Consider the following 22,501-nt stretch of genomic DNA (forward strand, 5'->3'; position numbering starts at 1 on the left):
AAGTTCTCTCTCTGACCTCTCCCACCCCCAGCCACACCCCCATACTCCCTACGCTTGTCCCCTGGAAAGAAGTCATTAAACCCTCAAGTGAGAACTGCCCTCCCTATAGTGGGAGGAATCCTTATCTCCAAAGACAAGAGGACTCAGAAGAATCCAAACAAATGGGACTTGTAAAATTTCCCCTGGTTTATTATACTTACCTCTTACCCTTTACCCTATCATATCTTTCCATGACTTGCCATTCTACATCAAACACAGGTTTAACAGTTTCTCTGAGTCTTCATTTCCTTATGAAGACTCCCATGACATGTAAAATGTACATTAAATTTGTATGCTTTAATCCTGTTGTCTTGTCTTTCTCAGTTTAATTTTCAGACCCAGCCAGGGACCCTAAGAGAGTCAAGGAAAACTTTTTACTCTCCTACAGTCTAGAAAAAGTCAGAGAAATTGGTCCATTGAAATCAAAATAAAATTTAAAGAGTGTAGGAACTACAAGGTAACAAGATCAGAACATTCATTAATTAATTTTGTCCTCTGTTCTAGAAATATCCAAAGCAGACAAAAATATTTATTCTTACTAGATCTTGAAGTAAAGATCTGTTCATCTAGGAGGTGCTGCTCTTAGAGACAAGTGATCACTACTAAAGAAGACTGCAGAAATCAAAACATGAAAAAAGTTGATGCAGGGAAAGAATCCAGAGACCTCTTCATCTTTCTTGCTATGAGCACATCACTAATTAGTGGCAAAATTGCCCACTCAAGGTTTAGATAAGAACTCAAGTTTCCCAGCTTCCCACTGCACTTACCGGAGTGTACATTTCCCTGTGCTTTAAATACTTTCATTTCACAGTAATCTGTATTATTTAGGTAATTTTAAATCCTCTCATGAGCTTTAAGTTCTATAACATGTTTAATAAAATCTTCATATATCTCCAATGCCCAATAATTCTCCCCAACTGAATTGTGACATTTTGAATTTGCTCTGGAATAATACATCAAAATGGTTCCTCGTATCCCTTTTCTCATTCCTACTAATATTCAATAGAACTATTTCTGAACACTAAGCCTCCTAAGTAGGCATCCTCCCTTTTCTTTCCAGGAGATTGGCTCACTAAATTATTTCTCTCTCATTCTTATTGCTAAACCTTCTTTTGTACTACCTCTATCTTTAAATAATCTCATGCCTTAAGTTTCAACACATATCTATTTCCTTTCCATTCAGCAATTCCATCACAAGTACAAAAATAAGAGGAAAACTGTTCTATTACCATCTTTTACATATATGCCACCTGCATTATTTAGACATATAGCGTCTATGTATAAACCAATCAAGATGGGTTTACATCTAAAGAATGGTTTACAACAGCAGTTACTGATCTTATTATGGATCTTAAAAATTACTTATAGATCCTAAAATCAAAAGAATAAAAACTTGAAATGGGGTTTACAATAAAAATTAGTCCAGTAACAATAAAAAATATTATCATTTTGCTCAATGTAGGGGAAAATTTTAATGAGGAGCAGTAACTCAATACAGATTGCTTAACAGTTGCCAGGAAAAACAACAAAAAAGTATCACACAGCGGAGAAATCGGACAACACCTTGACCAGAATTGACATGATTAATGAGAAGCAGGTAGACACCACATACTGCTAGATGTGACATTTCAAGAAGGACACATCGCTTATGTAATATTCCAACCAGGGATGATTAACCTGGATCTAACCATGAGGAAATATGAGACAAACCCCAAATGAGGAACATTCTGGGAGAGAGTAAGGGAGGAAAAAAGGGAGAGAAGGAGACAGAGTAGAACTGTATTTTTCAAAAATGTTAGTCGTAAGTGAGAAAGACTCAGGAAATGACATTACAGTGTAAAAGAGACTACAAAGACATGACGACTAAAAGCTGAAGTATTTAGGAGTAAAAGGCCCTGATTGATGCAATTTACACAAATGGTTCAAAAATAAAGCACCATGTATGGTTGGTGTGTGTGTGTTGGTGCATGTGTGTAATGTCTGTATACACACACATAGAGACAGAGAGAATAAGATACGGAAAGAGAGAGAGAGGACACATGCTAACAAGTCCAGGCTGTCATGCTCATGGAACTTACTGAGAAAGTCATTAAAATGTACTAGAGGGACTTCCCTCATGGTCCAGTGGTTGTATTCTAATTGTGGTGATGTTTTCACAAATCTACATGTGTGAAAATTTACAGTAGTGTATACCCCCAAAAAAGTCAAATTTACTCTATGTAAATTAATAAATAACAGTTTTTAAGTCCTTTTATTTTCAAATAGAAATATTTGTGGGTAAAAAACAAAATACATATAAAAAACTGCTAGACAAACACTTGTTTGATTTACAATCATGACCAGTTTTACAAAGGAAAAACAAAGAGTACTTTGAATAGAGAACAGGGAACCCTCCTACACTCCTGGTAGGAATGTATATTGGTGCAGCCACTGTTGAGAACAGTATGGATGTTCCTTAGAAAACTAAAAATAGAGCTACCATATGATTCCGCAATCCCACTCCTAGGAAAAGATGAAAACTCTAATTTGAAAAGATACATGCACCCCAATGTTCATAACAGCACTATTCACAGTAGCCAAGACATGGAAGCAATCTAAGTGTACATCAACAGATGAATGGATAAAGAAGATGTGGGGTATGTGTGTGTACACACACACACACACACACACACACACACACACACACACACAACGGAATATTACTCAGCCGTAAACAAGAATGAAATATTACCATTTGCAGCAACATGGATGGACCCAGAGATTATACTAAGTGAAGTAAGTCAGACAGAGAAAGACAAATATTATAAAGATATCACTCATATGTAGAATCTAAAAAATGGACTTATTTACAAAACAAACAGTCTCAAAGACACAGAAAATAAGCTTATGAATATCAAAGGGGAAAGAGGGGGGCTGAGGGATAAATTAGGAGTATGGGATTAAATAGATACACCACTATATGTAAAACAGATAACAAGAATTTACTGAACAGCACAGGGAACTATAGTCAATATCTTGTAATAACCTATAATGGAAAAGAATTTGAAGCTGTACACCTGAAACTAACACAATATTGTAAATTAACTATAGTTCAATAAAAAAAAGAGAGAGTGCTTTGAAGGTACTGAAAAGCATGCCAATTTACAGAATTTGTCAAAATTCTTGTCAAAGAAGCTTAGCACAGTCCAAACACAGAGAGACTAGCCAGCAAGACTGGTGCAGAATGACTGAGTAGGATGAGATAAGACTCAAGAAGTAAGCCAAAATTTTGGCAGACCCTGTAGGACAAGTTACTCCATGGAAGCCACTGAAGAGTTCTCAAGTAGGAGAGGGAAAAGAACATTTTTGCTTTTAAAAAAATGGTTCTGTCTTCTTCTCTGTGAAATACGACTTGCAGGAGATATGAGATCAGTTTAGGAGACTAAAGCAGTAGTCCAGGAAGAAGAATAAGATAGCTTATATAAAGATGGTGGAAATGGAGGCTATGGATCTGAGATACATTTATAGGTCTAGTTAACAGCTTTGGTGATGGATTAAATGTGGGAAGTTTCTGACAAGAGTAATTGGGTGTTCAGAAGTATCCAAGACTGAGAGGAGCATAGTATATTGGTTATCTCACCTCCATCAAATATATCCAATTCAATAACATTACTGAGAACCTACTATGTGTCAGGCATTGTGCTAGACTATAAGGATACTAAAGATAAACAAAATCCTGGTCCCTGATCTCAAGCAGCTCAAGATGCCCTGAGAGAGAATAAATGTTCAACAGAGATACTCATTTTAACAAAATCCTTCCTGACCATGTAAGGTATTCTGTAAGCAAGCATCCTATGTTTAGTGTTAAACAGAGGGAAAAAAATGTGTACAACATTATCATCGTCACAGGCAACATTTATTTACTGAGCATATACTACTTCCCAGACATTGCTCTAAGTATTTTAAACGTATTAGCTCACTCAACATACAAAATAATCCAACAGTTTAGTTCCATTTTATAGATAAGGAAAGAGACAGAGATAGGTTAAGTACTTTGCTCAAGGTCACACAGTTAATTTTAAGAGCGAGAATTCACATCTACCCAGTGTGGCTCCAGAGCCTGGACCTTTAAGCCCTTCACTATATCTCAACACATGGGCCTAACTTCTAAAACGCCTAGGAGGTAAAATACAGAAAGCAGAAATAGACAAGTAATCCAAGATAAAAGATGCATGATTCAGTCAAAAAAATTAAAGGAGGCAGAAATCACTGTTAGACATAGAAATTGGAAAGAGTTTTGACAAATGAAAAACTGAGAGATAAATAAAGAAATATCAAAGGAGAGCAAATGATACCGTGAGCCAATAAAACTGTACCTTTAACTACCTCGAACTCTACCCTCTACCCTCTTTCTCCAGTTTCCCTTCAACCTACAGACTGAATTCCAAACATTTTTCTCTGGTCTATAATAGATAAGGGGGTTTAAGGGCCATCACTGAGGAATGTTAAGAGTAGCAAATACAAACTAAGGGTCAACTCTATACAACCACTTTGTAAAGAGTAGTCAACAAAAGCTTCTTTCTGGGTTGAAATACCTGCCAATTCCTGAAAAGTGAAATGGAGGCAACAACAATAATGAAAAGAATAATGAGTAAGTGCTCGCACGTGTGCCCAAGGGATGTGCATGAAACAGCTGCAGGGAGATGAGTCTTTCCTCAAATGGTGGCATTGGTCACATTTGGACAGACTGAATGGAGGAAGGGCTCAAGAGTAAATGAGGGAAAGCCTCAGGAAAGCCTAAAATGGTACCTTCACACACTTGGTCAAAATGACTGATGTAGTAACATTAATAGTGGTACCAGCGTTACTTGATAGATAGTAGCAATGACTGATAGAGTAACAATCATTTTGTAAGCAGCTTTTGGCAGGAAAGTGCTCTCTGCAGGAGGCCCCTTTTGTCACTTTAGCAGAGCTATATTGTCACTAACCTTAAACCAGGCACTCCCATGCTCTACTCATCTCCAGCCCTAGCACACCTTTCAAATCTTTTGATCACACAATACCCTGCCTAACCTGTTGGTTCTTTCCATAGATCAAAGAAGTAGAAATGAAGAATAAATAATTAACAGATGACCAGATCTCTTTCCCAGCTTCCCCTTCAGTAATCTTATGAGCAAACTGTGTGAACAAGATAGCATCTAAAGAGAGATCACAAGAAGCCGACAAGCTGGCAAGCAGGGAAAGATGGTGATGACTCTGACTCCGAATCTCAATGATTAACTGAGATTACCCCCCCTTTTTTTCTTTAAAAACTTTCATGGCGGGCTTCCCTGGTGGCGCAGTGGTTGAGAGTCCGCCTGCCGATGCAGGGGACACGGGTTCATGCCCCGGTCTGGGAAGATCCCACATGCCATGGAGCCGCTGGGCCCATGCACGTCCCGGAGCCTGTGCTCCTCAACAGGAGAGGCCACAACAGTGAGAGGCCTGCATACCGCAGAAAAAAAAACCCAAAAAAACCAAAAAACTTTCATGGCCAAGCAGAAACTTCAGAGTTGGTTTGGGGACACAAGGCCACCTTCCCCCCAGATTGCCAGCTTTCTGGTTAAAAGCAATGTTTTCTATTTCTACCAACACTTGCCTCTTGAGTATTGATTTTTGAGTGGTGAGCAGCCAGACCTGTTTGATAACAATTTATTGAGCAATCATATGCATTACACTTTAATAGGCATTAAATATACATTCTCCAATTTATCCTAATAATGACCCACAGGTACTAGTTCAAATGCCTCACTGTTGAAATATGAGAAAACCGAGGCCCAGAGAGGAATAAGTGGTCCAATGTCACACAAATAGTAGGTAGAGCATGCATCTCAAGCTAAATTTAGCTTTCCTCTCCATCACACTGTGTCTTTTTCTCTCTGAGACTCAGAGTAAAAGCAGAAGCCCAAGGAAAAGAATCCCAAAAAGTAAGATATTCCTCAAGCTATGAAAGTATTTACCTACACAGGAAAAATCAGCAAGTACATAGGATTCATGATAGAAAAAGTCAGAGGACTTTTTCTATTCCTTAGTTTTTATCCCCTTGTTGAAACTAGCTACTCTGTAAAGATTATTTTTCTATTTTGCTTCAGGGCCTATACCCAATCAATACCTCATTCTCAATCAGAATCTTCTCTTATTCTCATTAAACAGTTTAAGGTCCTGAAACTTCAAAGCAATCCTATTCACTCACAGTATTGCTTTCTTGGGTTATCCGTTTAAAAGAAGCTTGATGCCATACAATGGTTGGTGATTAGTTAACATTACCCATAGTCTATAAGATGACTGCCACATTATCAAAAGTTTGTCAGAAGCCCTTATCTAATTTGTAGACACGGCACATAATATGTGTAAACAAATGTGTTCACTGATGACTTTTCATTCCAAAATTAACCATCATTATCATGGAAACAACAAATGACGCAAAAGGACTGTCAGCATTTACTGAATGTTTATTATTAAATGCCTTGGGAATTTCTTTAACTATACTCTTTGTATAACCTGTGCATGTATTTTTTTAACTGTAGCATTGTAGAACACTATAAATTGTTTATTATTCATTACAGTAAACTGATATTCCAAGAAACCAAGTGACTTCCCAAGTGTATGAACAAAAATTCAATTCCAAATCCCACAATCTCACACTCCCTCCTCTCTAAATTTATGAAACTATATTTAATGCTCAAATGACCAATTTAAATGACACATCCTTTTCAAAGTAATATATCTAAATTCATTCCACACTTTTTTTTTTTGCAAAGGGTATTGGTCAGGTATTAAATAAATAAATAAATAAATATATATATATATGTATGTATGTATGTATAACTATACACACACGCACGCGTGTGTATGGGTTGTCCAAAACCTTCCGTAGATCTTACATTAAACCCAAATGATATATATATATATATATATATATATTTATATGTTGACTTTAATAAACAGATTAAAAGTATGCCTAAAGTAGCCCCATTCGAAGAACTCCTAATTTGCAACAATACTACAAATCAGAGTATACATAAAAACACCCCTCTTAAAGGGCTGCTAAATGTGAACATCTTTTTATGGTGTGTTAATATGACAAAATTAAAGAATGATCTATTTACCTCAAAAAGTGCACTTTTTTAAAGACTGACCAAAAAGTGTGCTTTACTTCCAACTAGAACTGACAAACTGAGATATCAAATTAGCTTAATTTTTCAGGCATAAACATTCTTTGGATGTTCAGAAAAAAATGTTATTTAAGTGGGAGAAAAAATAACACCCAATTACAGTGTAAATATTTATTAAATTCATTCAATTAACTTACTGTGCACCTACTATGTGTTAGTCATGGTGCTAAGAACAAGAGACAATTAATACTCAGTGTATTGATTATGCCTTTTTATTTTCTGTGTGCTGATGCTTTGACAGATGCGACCTGGAAAGACTGGCCCTCTTTGGGTTAGCCAATTCCGAGAGATAGAAAATGGCTGCCTTTGAGCACATATTTCATACACAAACTAACTCATCCACAGCTCTTACTCCAACTATCAAGCTCTTACACTCCATGCCACTATCTCCCTTCTCCTAACTAACCTAGGGCCAGGTACCAGACAACTCATGACAGTCCCTACATCCTGTAGCCTACTAAAATTACTCAAACTTGCCAGTCCTAAACTGGCTTACCCTTGCTTTCCCATCCCTTCCCACAGAAACCACAATAAAGGCTCTTGCCCACATTTCCCCCTCTCTCCCTCTATCTCTTGACCAACTCTGGTGTTTCCCCATGTGGTTCTCTGTGGTGTGGTATGCTCTGTGGTGTGGTATGCTCCTTCCTCTTGGGAACAAACTGTAAGTAACAAAAACCTTCAATGGCAATTGTCCCTGATCTGCTGGCCTTGCCGTATCTGAAAAATATTAAAACCTACATTTTAAAGCACCCAGGGTCTACTATGGAGGCATCTGTATTTCGTAATGCTTACTGAACAAATAAATGAATGAATAAGCCAAGAATGAATCTGGCAGCAAACATGCAAGCAAACACTAGATCAAAAATTAAAGACCTGAATTCTAGCATAAAGACCTGAATTCTAGCATTTTCAATATGTGGTAAGTTGGGCAGCAGCAAATTTACAATGAGTAAATTATGCGTAACAGTATTGCTAGATGAAAATTAGTAACTGCCTGATTCATCTCAGAGAATAAAACTGACTCTCCCTTGAAGGCCTTACTTTCCTAGGATTTATGCTCTATTCTCAGCCTAGCTCTCCAGCTTTATTATTCTTACTCTCTTCACTCTAATGGCTGCCACACTGGCCTTCTTTCAGTTTCCTGAAGGTGTCCTCACCCCTCCAGCTACAGAGCCTTTGCCCAGGTTGTTCTGCCTTTTTGGAATACTCATTCTCTCTCAACTCAATTAACTAGTTAATTTCTCTCAACAAACTAGAGTTAATTTCTCCTCTTCATATCTCAGCAAACATTTCTTCAGGAAAGTCCTTCTGTACTGCATTAATGCCCTAATCTGGCAGCTGTACCGTATCCATGTCAACTGTTATCATTTTTATTCTGTAGTTCTGTAATTCTTTAACTTCTGTCCTCTTCACTTGACTGTTACCCCGCAAATACAAAAACCACCCACATTTATCCTCATACTGTTCCACTACTACTCATTAACATTAGGATATTAGAAAGCAAACAGGTAGCTGGAATGTAATTAAAATAAAGCAGTTTTATGCCTCATTGGTCAAAGTATTTAGAGAACATTCCTGGTAATAAAGAAATAATCTCTCGGACGCTCCACCCCATGCTCTGAGGTCGATTAAGGTCTGCGCCTGCACCAGTGCTGGCTAGCAGGCTCACCAACCTGCAGGCGGGGGCTACCAGGCATGAAGCCGGCACCAGTGGCAATGGGAAACCCAGTTACCAAAACTGACTCTAGATGAGAGAACCTAACAGACCAGTAACAATGGAAGAAATTGAGAAAGTTATCAAAAAGCTACCATCCCCCAAAATACCAGGCCCAGATGGTGTTACAGGTTAGAAAAAAAATCCTTCACAAAGAAAGATCTTAAGCAATATGATGAACTCAGAAGCTCATGAAAACAGGCCACCAATCCTAATGTTTTAAAAACAAGATATATCACCTCATATTGCAAATGTTAGTGAAATGAAGCATTACTTGTGTGGATTCTGTGCAGCTTTCAACAATGTAGCAATCATTGGGCTTCCCTGGTGGCGCAGTGGTTAAGAATCCACCTGCCAATGCAGGGGACATGGGTTCGAGCCCTGGTCCAGGAGGATCCCACATGCCACAGAGCAACTCAGCCTGTGTGCCACAACTGCTGAGCCTGCGCTCTGGAGCCCGCGAGTCACAACTACTGAGCCTGCATGCTACAACTGCTGGAGCCCGCACGCCTGGAGCCTGTGCTCTGCAACAAGGGAGGCCACCGCAATGAGAAGCCCACACACCACAACGAAGGGTGGCCCCCACTCACCTCAACTAGAGAGGGCCTGCGCACAGCAATGAAGACCCAATGCAGCCCAAAATAAATTAATTAACTTAAAAAAAAAAAACAATGTAGCAATCGCATTTCCCATTGGAAGGTCCTCTTGGCAAGAGCTGTATGAAACCAAAACCCAGGATGCAGTACTTCAGTTGAGAAGGGATGGATTTCGAAACTTGCACCATGGAATCCTTCCCCCATTAATGGAGAAGACAACAACACTAGCACTTATGTTTGGTCTGTATGAGGATTTATCTTGCCTTCTCCTTAAGCATATCAGTACTCCAGAGTTTGCCACCGGTAGGTAGCATGGCAGCAGTACTTGCAGGGATAACAGAAAGCAATTTTCATGCCACTGGAACGAGTTCAAACATTGCTTCAAGACCACAAGTATCATGACAAATTTACACTTGTCAGGCTTTCAAGGCACCGAAATGCCATGGAATTAGAGAGTGTTATCAAGGCCTGGTGCCTGTTCTTTTCAGTAATGGATTCAGCAACGTCCTTTTTTTGGCCTTCGAGGTCCCATCAAGGAACATCTGCCTATGGCAATGACTCACAATGCTCGTTTGGTCAATGATATTATCTGTGGAGGTCTATAGGGTGCCATGTTGGAATCTTGTTTTTTCCAGTTAATATTGTAAAAACTTAAATGCAGTCTCAGATTGATGGTGAATTTCCATCTTTCCCCAAGGTTTTCCAAAAACTCTGGTTAAAACAGGACAGGAATCTGACAAATCTTTTCAGAGGTGCCCATCTCTTGGGGCATAACTGATGCAACTTATGAATTCTTGTTAAAGATTATATGAAAGAAATCAGTTAAGTGCCACTTATCCACTGAAGAGACCCAAGAGAAATGCATTTTGGCCTCATTCCTAATCAGCCAAATACAAGTTGGTGTCATAAATCCAGGGCACAATGAATTATGGGCAAAGCTGCTTTCCTTAAGCACCAACAAATTCAGAATAGACACTTTCAGTAGGAAAAAAGAATGGTGGGGGGGAGAGCAAGAGAGGCTGGGGACAGGGATGAGTGAATAAGGACTGCTGAAGAGCACATGGTTCCTTCTGGAGGTGACGAAATGTTCTAAAACTGATTGTGATGATGGATGCACAACACTATGGATATGCTAAAGAGTACTGAATTGTACACTTTAAATGGGTGACTTGTACGGTCTGTGAATTATATTCTTATCAAGCTGTTACCACACACATACACATAAAAGATGTTTCTAAGACATTTTTCTTGTGAAAGACGTAAAAAATTAAGAACTAATTTTTACTGTAGTAAAGCTACTAAAACATTAGGTTAAGAATTTACAGATAAAAGAAAATAATGTAAAATGCTAAATAAGAATACATGACCTAGGAGTAAAAGATGCATCCTAGTGGCGCAGTGGTTGGGAGTCCGCCTGCCGATGCGGGGGACGCGGGTTCGTGCCCCAGTCCGGGAGGATCCCACGTGCCGCGGAGTGGCTGGGCCCTTGAGCCATGGCCACTGGGCCTGCGCGTCCGGAGCCTGTGCTCCGCGGTGGAGAGGCCACAGCAGTGAGAGGCCCGCGTACCACAAAAAAAAAAAAAAAAAAAAAAAGATGCATCCTACTTTAAAGGATGAAAATAAAATTCTGTCACATTAAATACTCACTTAGGAATGGTCAGTTTAACCCAAACATAATTCTGGTAAAACAACACATCCACAATTTAAAATTTTTAAACTGCCTTTTATTCAGCTATATTTAAACTGTAACAAAATATTACTCTTTGGAACCTGTTACCTTGATTCTACTAGCCTGTTTTAAAAGCTATAAAATGACTTAGAAAATTATCTTAGAAAATTTATACAGAATAATAAATTTCCAAATGCTGATCATAATATATACTATTCTTGAGATAGAAGAGAACTATGGAGAGGTACTAAGTGTCCAACCCAAACCTGTGTAGTATATCTGATACCAAGAGGACTTTATTGTAAGGTAATTTCACCTGGAAAGCAAGCCATCATACCTAAAAACCCTGCTGCTTTGTCAACCTCTTTTGAATTATTCAACTAGCTTAAGTAAAATATTCCCCATTAGTGACTTCCTTAAATCTAAAAAAAAAAAAAAAATCAAAAAATTCAGAATTCTTAAAATGCTTAATCTCAGAGAACACTTATTCACATCTGAAATTATTAGAACTGCATTATAAAAATGTGTCTTTTAAGTTAGACGATGAATTGCTATTTCAGAGAACAGAGTCAAAGGAAAGTTTGATTATTCTCATTCTCATCTATAAAAGTTTTTGTTTAATCTATGCCTTTGGAGGAAAACATTAAAAGAGTTATATGTAAATAATGTTATTTTCATATAAAAATTAGCAGAAAAAATATTACTCCCCTTATGTATAAATAATATAGACCCTAAGAAAGGGAAAAAATTCAAACTTGAAATTATTCCAGCTACAAAACAAAAAGGACACAAGACAGTTGTACTACCCAACTACAGGAAAAAAAAAAAAAAAAGGATTGCACTATGTTCAGAAGGTGACCAAGAAGATATACTAAGAACGTCTGGAGAAGACATGGACAAAATCATGTATCCTTAAGTTTAAGTGACAATGCAGAATACTACAAAAGATCATCAAGCTAAAGGTGACATGCCTTTGACATATGAGGTTAGCATATTTTTAATGAATTAACGAACAGATAAACAAATACTCAATATACTAAAAATGTCCTGAATTTAAATTAATGCATGTACACAGAGACTTAAGCTTTTAGAACTTTACAGTGCAGTAAAAGGACGGATGGATGAGAAAGAGAGGAAGAAAGGGATAAAATAAAAACAGCTAACCTCATCTATCCAGACAGTTTGACCTCAATATGTAAACTCATTTAATCTTTATAATACTCTCATTAAGAAGATACTATTAGTATCCTCATTTCAAAAACAAGGAAACTTAGGCACAGGCAAGTTATTTGGCCATGGTCATTAGTGACTAGTGGCACTGGAATTTGAGTGTGGTCCTAAAGCCTACAGTCTTTAACAGATTTCTGAATCAGAAGTAGTGGATCATGGTAAAAGATAGCTTAATACAATAGTTTCCCAAATGGTCATTCTTTAGATCAATGATTCTAAACTGGAGGTGGGAGGTTCTACTGGCATCTAGTGGGTAGAGGCCACAGATGCTGCTAAATATGCTGCTATGAACAGCAGCCCCAATATGAAAAAATCATCTGGCCCCAAACTGTCGATAGTACTGTGGTTGAGAAACTGTTTTAGAAAAGTGTTATTTCTGCATGTGAAAATCCATTATAATAAAAAAGAAAAAAATAACATTTCCCAAGGTAGCCTGATTCAAAATATCATTATCAATACATTATTCTCTAGACCTGCTTATTTCAGGCAAAGGAAATGTTACATTGCAAAGTCTAAAGAAACACAGGAAGAGGAAATTACTATTATGTAGGAGGTTAACCAAGAAATATCACTGGGGATGTGGATGGGGGAAAAACTTTCCCCAAACTCCATCAACTATGTACCTATAAGTAGAAGACAGGTGATAAAACTGCTGACCTAAACGTCAACATTACCTTCCACTAGAGCATGTGACCATAAATTTTCCTAAGTTATGTCATGGGCCAATGATAACGTGGCAAACTTAAGTTATTTTGGTTGCTTTTCAGATGGTCACATTTTCTGTAGCTATCAATGCTTCTTTAGTCATTAATCCATTAAGGACTATAAAGTTAAATCATTATTCTTTAAAATTCTTTACATTATTCAAGACTTCCTTGGTACTTAAAATGACATGAATTCACTATTGCCCAATAGGTTTTTCAATATTTCATTTTAAAAACATAAATAAGATCTGATTTTCCCATTCACAAAGCTATCTCTTCACAATTTTTACTTTCGTTTTTAAAACTTTTAAATTTACTTTTCTATTGAAGTATAATTTACGATGTTGTGTTAGTTTTTAGTGTATAGCAAAGAGATTACATACATATTTTTTCAGATTCTTTTCCATTATAGATTATTACATGATATTGAATATAATTCCCTGTGCCATACTGTAAATCCCTGTTGCTTATTTTATATACAGTAGTATGTTAATCCCCAACTCCTAATTTACCCCCACCATAAGTTTGCTTTCTGTGTCTGTGAGTCTATTTCTGTTTTGTAAATAAGTTCATTTGTATCATTTTTTTAGATGCCACATATAAGTGATATCATATTTTTTAATTTGAAAATTTAATGCTTAAGAAAATTTCAAGCCTTAATAAAATTCTGTCCCTCAATTTATGCAGACTGACATGAGCCCCAGTCTAAGTATTCTTTTAGACTTATAGAAGCCTTTTTTTATTTTCTTTGCAGAACCCAACTATTTCCACAACTTAAGTATCAAAAATGTTTTTGAATCACACACATAAAATTAAATATTGAAGGCAACAGTATTATCATAAAAAGTGTAAAACGTATATGCTTTAGATACAATTAGGTATCCTTCTCACTTTTTTTTTTTTTTTTGCAGTAGGCGGGCCTCTCACTGTTGTGGCCTCTCCCGCTGCGGAGCACAGGCTCCAGACACGCAGGATAAGCGGCCATGGCTCACGGGCCCAGCCGCTCCGCGGCATGTGGGATCCTCCCAGACCGGGGCACGAACCCATGTCCCCTGAATCGGCAGGCAGACTCTCAACCACTGTGCCACCAGCGAAGTCCCTCTTTCTCACTTTTTAATCTGTGTCATTTCAAGTTTTCCCTCAATAATCTCAGTACTTTATGTTATAGAAAACTCTAACATGTTCTATTAACCTTAATACTTTTTTTCCATCCATTAATTTACTGAGCAAATGTTTACAGTGTTGACTACTGCCAAAGAACAGGTTCTTTAACATTTCCATTTTAAAGGCCTGAATATATCTCTAGTCAGTGTATTTCCACTAAGAGAAAGGAAAAGAGCAGTAAGTTAAAATGTTGGTAACTTCAATTTGGTTTCCAAAAATAAAGAAGACTCCACTCAGCTTCACAGTGAGGAAATAATGTTCGTCTTCTGTACATCCACCTGGGAAGCAGCACACCTAGTAGTTCAAAGAGCAAGCTCTGGCATCAAGCTGCCCAAGGTCAAACTTTGCCCTATGACATGCCACTTGCCAGATCCTAGGCAAGTCATTTAACATTAAGTTATTTCTTTGCTCTATAAAAAGAAGACAATCATGCCTCTAACTGAGGACAGTTTAAAAATTAAATGAGATATAAATGTAAAGTACTCAGCAAAATATAATGCATATGATAATGTAAGCACATAAGGTAGGGGGTCCCCAGAGAAAGAGAATCAGGCATGGCTTTGACATAAGAGAAGCCATTTTTGCCCTAAGTCATTCTGTGATCTAAGCCTGGCCACAATGCTTAACCTTGAGCAGCAGTTGGTAATAATGATCTTAAGGAAACAAAAGAACAAACTGTTATCAAGCAAGAGAAGTAGCAAGAGCAAAGATAACAAATTAGTTGTAAAAACTCACAATTCTGTTTCAATAGTAAAGACTAGCATGAAGCACTCTTGAGCAATTCTGCAGAATTTAAACCTCCTAGCCACTCAATCTCCAGATCAACTGGAACATAAGGGATGATGATAACCTTCACTGACCCCCATGACTTCAATCAACCAAAGCTTGGACTCTGTCAAACACCCAAGCACCTTCACAAATATGCATGTACCCTTAGCTTAAAACTTCCCAAATTTTGATGTTCATGGAAACACTCCATTGGGAAAGATCCCCAGTGCTCTTCTTACTTGTTGCAAGTAATAAATCCTTCCTTCTCCCAGTCTTTGACTTGGTTCTACCTTTTGGCTCCACACCCACCAAGAGGCAAACCCGGTTTTTGGGTAACAGTAAGTGCTCAAAAATTATTATCTATTGTTATGGTGTTAGGACTAAACAATTACCTGTGTTCTTAATCCAAATTACCATACCAGAAATAAATAATAAATTTTTTAGAAGAATTTCTAAAGCTAACTGCACTTATTTCACTAATTTATCACTAGGATAAATGTGCTCTAAAAATTCCCTAAGACAAAAAGATGTATCATTCTTCTCACACAGTATCAAGTCTTAAAAGGCCTGCTTTTATGCCTTTAAAATTAAAAGTAGCCCCAAAAAAGCATATAATGCCAAACAAAAACAGGGATAAAGGCCAAAAAAAAAAAAAACAAAACCAAGATACTCTTCGAAAAACGTCCAAAATCAAAGCATTTTGTATTTGCTTTTGGATATGAGAATTTTAACAAAGCTTTACTGTAAAGTATAATATAATGACTTCATCTAAGAAAGGAGAAAACAATAACTTGTAAGCTTCTTTAGAGGTAATCCAAAATAAATAACAACAAAATTATGTAACAAACTTTTGAATTACCAAGAGGATAATATATTTTATGAAGTGCTACTGACATTGAAATATTATATATTTAATATATTCATATAAAAATAGGACCTAAAATAAGTCTAACAAAATCTGGTTATTTTAAAAATTGGGAATTCAGACAAAAATCAAATTGGTAAAATGAACATAACCAGTTAAATAGCAGTGCCCACCACTCCATGCACATCTTTTTAGATCTAGACCAACACTTGCCACATCATTATCTACTAACAAAATTAGCATACATATGCATAAAACAGCACTGCCCAGCAACACACAGCAATACCAATGGCCAAAACAGTGCTAACATTTTGATGCTTTAACAAAACAAATTTTAAGAAAACATTTCCTCACCTATTATCAGATGGCAGAAGAGAAAGCAAAGCCAAAGCCGAAAGTTTTCTTCTTTCAGGCTGGGTAATATTGTCCATGCGATCAACCCACATTTCAATCATATTTCCCAAAAGCTGGTCCATCTGAAAAAAGACCAGCAGGCATCTCAAATATCTGAAATGCTATTTACTTGTGGATAAGTACTGTTAAAGGCTAAAACCTCATAAGGAATGGCTAAAGTTCAATTCCAGCAAACCAGAGAATTGGAATATAAGAATTTGGGGCAAGCCTTGAGCTGGAAAAAAATAATTTGAGCAAAACCAGAAAACGACTCTAATTAATCTTGAGAGCCAATTAACTCAGAGCCAAAGAGACTTATTCAATTCATCTAGGCTAAGGGTCCAGTTGTTTGGTCAAATACTAGTCTAGATGTTGCCATGAAAGTATTTTGCAGATAAGATTAACATTTACAATGAGCTGACTTTAAGTAAAGGAGATTACCCTAGATAATGTGGGTTAGGCTTCATTCAATCAGTTGAAAGCCTTAAGAGCAAAAACTAAGGTTTCCTAGAAAGAAGAAACCCTGCCTCAAGACTGTAACATAGAAATCCTGCCTGAGTTTTCATTTGCAGCCTGCCCTACAAAATTAGAAATTGCTAGTCCCTGCAATCATATGAGCCAATTCCTTAAAATCCACCCCCCTTCCCGTGTATGTGCGCCTCTACATGTGTATATTCTCTCAATCTCTCTCTCTCTCTTTCCATATACTCAGAACTGGTTCTATTTTTCTGAAAACCCCTAACTGATACAGTTAGAATCTATAAAGTAAAACAGGACCAAGTGTACTCATCATGTAGACTGAAAATGGGTCCCAGGGTTTGCTTATAAACACCTGTACACTTCTTGCACCTTTTAAAGAATGCATTTAATATCAGAATCTGTACTTCATGGATTTTAGTAATATAAGATCAACCCTGAATTCCCATACTTTCCTACTTTTGTGCTTCTACATTTGTTTCCAAAAAATGTTTCAACACATTTTTTTTTCCAACACATTCTGAAAAATAATAAACAGTCAAGGAAACACTTATTAGTTTAAGGCAATTATTTATACTTGAGTTCCCCAAACTGTGTGCATCCCAAGATGCCACAGTAAACTCACAAAATATTTAAAATTATTCAGAGAAACCTAACGACATCCGTCAAGATACTGCAAAAACTACTAGTTCAAGATAGTTCCCAGTTTTAACATTACACTCCTTTTGATGACTTCATATCTTTGCAAAGTACTACCAAAAAATCAAGGTAGAACAGAAGATGAAAGTGGATGTATCCAACATGATTCTAAGGTTTAAGAACTTGGGTGTTGCCCAATAGGCATACACATTCCATTAATCAGTAATTGTGTTTATTTAAGAATGAAATAAAGATATTATTCTTTAGATTTTTGTGTATAATTTTCAATAGATACTAAGTTATTAGGACGTGAATACAAATTAATTTGTTTGGATCTAACTACTTAATAAAAGAAACAGTTAGCTATTTATATGTCTTTTGGCCTAGAGGCATTGTGAAAATATTACTAACATATTAAGGGCACAATGAAGCAATACAGTCCAGTAACTGCTGATTTATACCATGTGTCTTCAATTTGTACTTAATTTGGAAACAAATGGCTCAGATATTTTATAGACTTACTGCAATTAGTATCTAGTAAGCAAGATTTAAAAAATAAAGCATAACCATACAAAAGCAAATATCCAGTTATTAAAATGTAATATATACAACTAAAGCTATAGTAATATATGTGGTTGAAATGAAGATGCAATCAGCAAAGACAAGTACCTCTATGGTCTAATTTTATTTATTTATAACTTACATTTATTTCCTCTATTATAAAAATATTTAACAACAGCACATAACAAAACATAGAAACAAGACAACTGTAACATATGTTGATGACCATTTATAGCAAATCATAAAGCAAAAAAAGAATTCTGCAGTATTTCAGAGAACTAATTTCTAAAATCAAGGTATTTCTTAAGCAGCATAATAAAAAGATGATGAGATTTCTCTTTGATAATGTATGCCAAAATCTACCCTGGCGGATCATGCTGAAGATACCACGATTAAATAAATATCTACTGTAGAAAGACAGAATTTTATTTCTGACTGGTCCCATCATTTTTACAACTTTAAAGAATATGAGTTATAAATGTTGTCTATAATAATTAAGTAATTTTATATAATTATATTCCCTGTAGGAACAGAATAATATGTTTATGCAAATGGCGATCTTTTTTTATTTCTCTCTCCAAATGTTATCTTCTTAGTCTAACCTCCATACCAGTTGCTATTCAAGCAATAAAATGTCATTTTTACATAAAATTTCATGAAACATCATTCATTGTGTGGAAACAAAAAAGTACCTTCAGTCTCTCTAGTATTAGGAAGATGTGTGCTGTTTCAAGTCAAACACTTAGGACTGATTAAAGAAAAAGTCTTATAATCAAAGTAGCAGGTCCTGAAGAAAGTCATCTTCTTACCTTGTAGAACTGAAGTTAACAAAATGTTTCACTCCTCCCCCCAAATTTATAAAGTCTAAATTAAGGGATATTGCCAGAAAGAGTAAGATGACAATGTTTCTAGAAAACAAGGAAATACTTAAGGAACAGTTGAGTTCAGTCTTAGTTTTATAGAAAGATAAACAGATAATATTACTCCAATTACGCAGCTGCACACACCTTATTGCATCTTTATAAAAAAGTTATTTACCCTAGAAGCATACTGACATTGTGAAAACAATTTTAGCTTTGAACATATGCGTTTGCTGGCTCCCTCTGAAATCCCACTAAAATGAGAGTAAAGAAATATAAAAAGCAAACAAATAACCCCCAGGGTCTATAAAAGAGGAGAAACTACATGGGTAAAGATGGCTACGAGTTTTTGGAAGATGGCAGGTGAATGAAAGAGTGGTAAGTGACTTGGCCGAACAGAAAAGCCTGGAACCAAACTGCCTGCCAGAGGAATAATAATCTAATGCAAACAGACTTGGTTTTCAGAACCTTGCAATCATCAGGCCACAAAGAAGACAGAGGTGAGGCACAGAGCTCAAAACAGGAAAACTAGCTGGGAATCAGTATAAAGAACAATTAGAACCTTCTAGATTGCTTTCCCCACTCATAAAGGAGTCCAAAGATACAGTATCTGCAAAAATAAAATCCAAGAAGCTCCAACTCAAGGCATCAAGAACAGGGGGAAGGCAAGGTGAGAAACAAATTAAACATGACTTAAATAAAAATCAGGACGCTGAATGGCGAAACACCCTCATCCCAAAAGCCTGTTTTCCCATCCTGAATTCCACAACACTTGTTTAAACCAAGATAGATGCTATCCCTCAGAAGAAAGAGGAAGCCTAAAGAGAAAAAGGGCCTACAAATACTGTCATTTTCTAGCAAATTTCCCTACAGCAAAAGTACCATTCTTCAATACCCTAAGGCTCTAAATTCTAAATTACGTTATCAGTCTAAAAAGTTTTCTTCATTCAATATAAAAAATGACTCTGAAAGACTCTGACTAGCAAATGCTTAGAGGTGGAACTGTTCTAATGGTGACTTCTGCAATGAACCCAACTTCTTTCCTAAAGATATTAAATCACTCTTAATTAACTTGGTTTTCTCTACTATCTGACAACTGTTTTCAAGTGTTTAGAAGAGACAAACCTTTCTGCAAAATCCTTGCTTGCTTCAAAGCTATCTGGATTTACTGGAACTCATTTTCCTAGTCCTATTTGATTCTGATGTTCTTTAAAACTGTGCTCACAGTCAAAAGTAGCCATTTGAACTACAATAATATTTCATTCTCTTTCATTTCCGTAGTCTCTAGACTCAAACATGATGGATTGACAATTTTTGGTCAAATTCTTTGTGAAAAACATTTCTTCTTCACATTGAAAAGTGAAAAAAGAAGTGTTCCATGAAAAGCCAGTGCTCTAAATACAGTGAGAGAAATAAGTCTGAACCTATAACATCTCTCTTCAATCCTTCATATTGTCAAAGGGTTGAAATAGTAACAGCACCAGCCACAGGTCATTATTTCTGTATATTTTGATGTTTAACACAATGGAGGTGGTGGCCTACTCTCGTGTATTTTTTTAAATGTAAACCTAAGACATTTGCGATAATAGGGAAACATAGGACATTTCAGAAAATGTTCCACATGACTTTATTTATTTTTAAATTTAATTTTGATTTTATATTGGAGTATAGTTGATCGATCACATGATGACTCTTAAATGCACAGCACCTAAAGAACTATCCATTAGTTAGTCTGCCCTGGATTAGCAAAGCATATTATTTTGGGTAGAAAGATGGTGTTAAGCACAGGATAGCACAGAGGCAAATTTCCTTTAAGGTCTAATAACAAGTAAAGCTATATTTTCAGATCTTCTCCATTCATGCAAATACATACTATGCTAGGTGACTCATTTCCAGATTCAAATCATGCTGCTACTAACAATCACTTGAAGTAAAATGAAAATATTTAAAAATCAGAAAGTAACTATAAATTAAAAAATTTTAATATAATCTTTATTTTTTATACAAATTGATATTTTAACACTGTCTAACAAGCTATGTAGCACAAATCGTTATCAAACCATTTTAATAATTTCTGCCTTTCCACCACATGAGGACTCAGTGAAAGGTCAGCAGGTTACAATTCAGGAAATGGCAGAATCCAACCACGCTGGCACCCTGATCTTGGACTTCTGAGCCTCCAGAACTTTCATCACCAACTGAGGTATGTACCCCTATATACAGATGAAGCCATGAAAAGAAAAATATGGTACATCTCCCCAACTCTACCATCTCCTAGCTTTGTGACCTTGGAGTTCACAGTCAAATGGAGAAGACAAGCAAGTAAGCAATTCTGTAATTCAATCTGCAAGACCATTCAGCTGACCTGTAGAAGAGGGACTGGAGGAAGTCCAATATTAGAGGTTATGGTAATATTCCAGTCATGAGAAAAGCACTTGGGCTATGGCAGCAGCAATGGAGGTGAAAAGAAGATGGATTTAACATGGCTTACAAAAATACAGGGGATGAAGGAATAAGTTAAATGATACCAGGACAGGGCTCAAAGTTCTTTGAGATAACTGGCCCAGGCCCTTAAATAAACTAAGGCCACAGGAAAAAAGGATGGAGGTGAGAGAACTGTTCTACAATAAAAGATGAGAAAACTTTTGAATAAATGAGAGAGAAATACAGATTAAGCATAATGGACACACAAAATAAGAAATGTCAGAGGACACTGAGTGCTCAAAGAAGACAGAAGACCCTGACGTAAAGATACTGGGACTGGATTGTAAGGAAAAGGTCAGAGTTGGCCTCCCTTAAAGGAGTGACTGTGGCTGGAGATAAGCAGAGTCAGTGACTAAGTCTTAGAAAATGCTTATGGTTTACTAGGAAGTGAAACCCATGAGACCAAGAAGGAAATCAATGGGAAATTAACTTACAGTGTCCTGGAACCTAAAGAAGGGAAGAATTTCAAGGAATGTGTGAATGAGTGTGTCACCTAAAACCAAAACAGGAAGTTACTGTGCCCTCCAATGAGGTTTATGTTATACAAATATAAAACACGTATATAGTTACACACATATACACATAAATAAATACATATGTATACACATATATGTTTGCATGTTATAGGTCAATCTACCTTGATTCATCTAAAAGACTTGTCTTTTTCTGGACTTTCCTGGTAGTCCAGTAGTAAAGAATCTGCCTTCCAATGCAGGGGACTCGGGTTCGATCCCTGGTCAGGGAACTAAGATCCCACATGCCATGAGGCAACTAAGCCCGCGCGCCACAACAACTGAGCTTGCGTGCCACAACTACTGAGCTTGCACACCTCAACAAGAGCCCGCGTGCTGCAACTACAGAGCCCACGCGCCACAACTAGAGAAAGAAAACCCACATGCCACAACTAGAGAGAAGCCCACGCCACAATGAAAGATCCCGCAAGCGGCCTTAAGGAAGACCCCGCGTGCCGCAACTAACACCCAACGCAGCCAAAAAAAATAAATTAAATAAATAAATAAAAGACTTGTCTTTTTTGCATTAAATTTCCTTGGTACATTTGTCAAAAATAAACCGACCATTAATGTGTGCACCTATTTTCCAACTCACTTCTGTTTCATTGACCTAAATGTTTATTTTCATGTTAT

The 22,501-nt window shown here is 36.7% G+C and overlaps 1 protein-coding gene and 1 pseudogene across 11 annotated transcripts in view; one reads left to right on the forward strand and one right to left on the reverse strand.

Moving 5' to 3' along the window:
• Positions 1-22,501, reverse strand: part of IPO11 (importin 11) — a 256,286-nt gene that overhangs the window by 92,957 nt on the left and 140,828 nt on the right. For 10 of the 11 annotated variants that reach the window (XM_032627475.1, XM_032627469.1, XM_032627471.1 and 7 more), the window contains one exon: positions 16,297-16,418. The exons of the other annotated variant lie outside the window; for it this stretch is intronic. In XM_032627475.1, the coding sequence (XP_032483366.1) occupies positions 16,297-16,418 (122 nt within the window). The remainder of the gene's footprint in view (positions 1-16,296; positions 16,419-22,501) is intronic. 11 annotated transcript variants of the gene reach the window in all.
• On the forward strand, positions 9,119-10,354 carry LOC116751501 (annotated as a pseudogene).

This window comes from Phocoena sinus, chromosome 3 (genome assembly GCF_008692025.1).
Source record: "Phocoena sinus isolate mPhoSin1 chromosome 3, mPhoSin1.pri, whole genome shotgun sequence".
In the NCBI taxonomy this organism is placed as follows: domain Eukaryota; kingdom Metazoa; phylum Chordata; class Mammalia; order Artiodactyla; family Phocoenidae; genus Phocoena; species Phocoena sinus.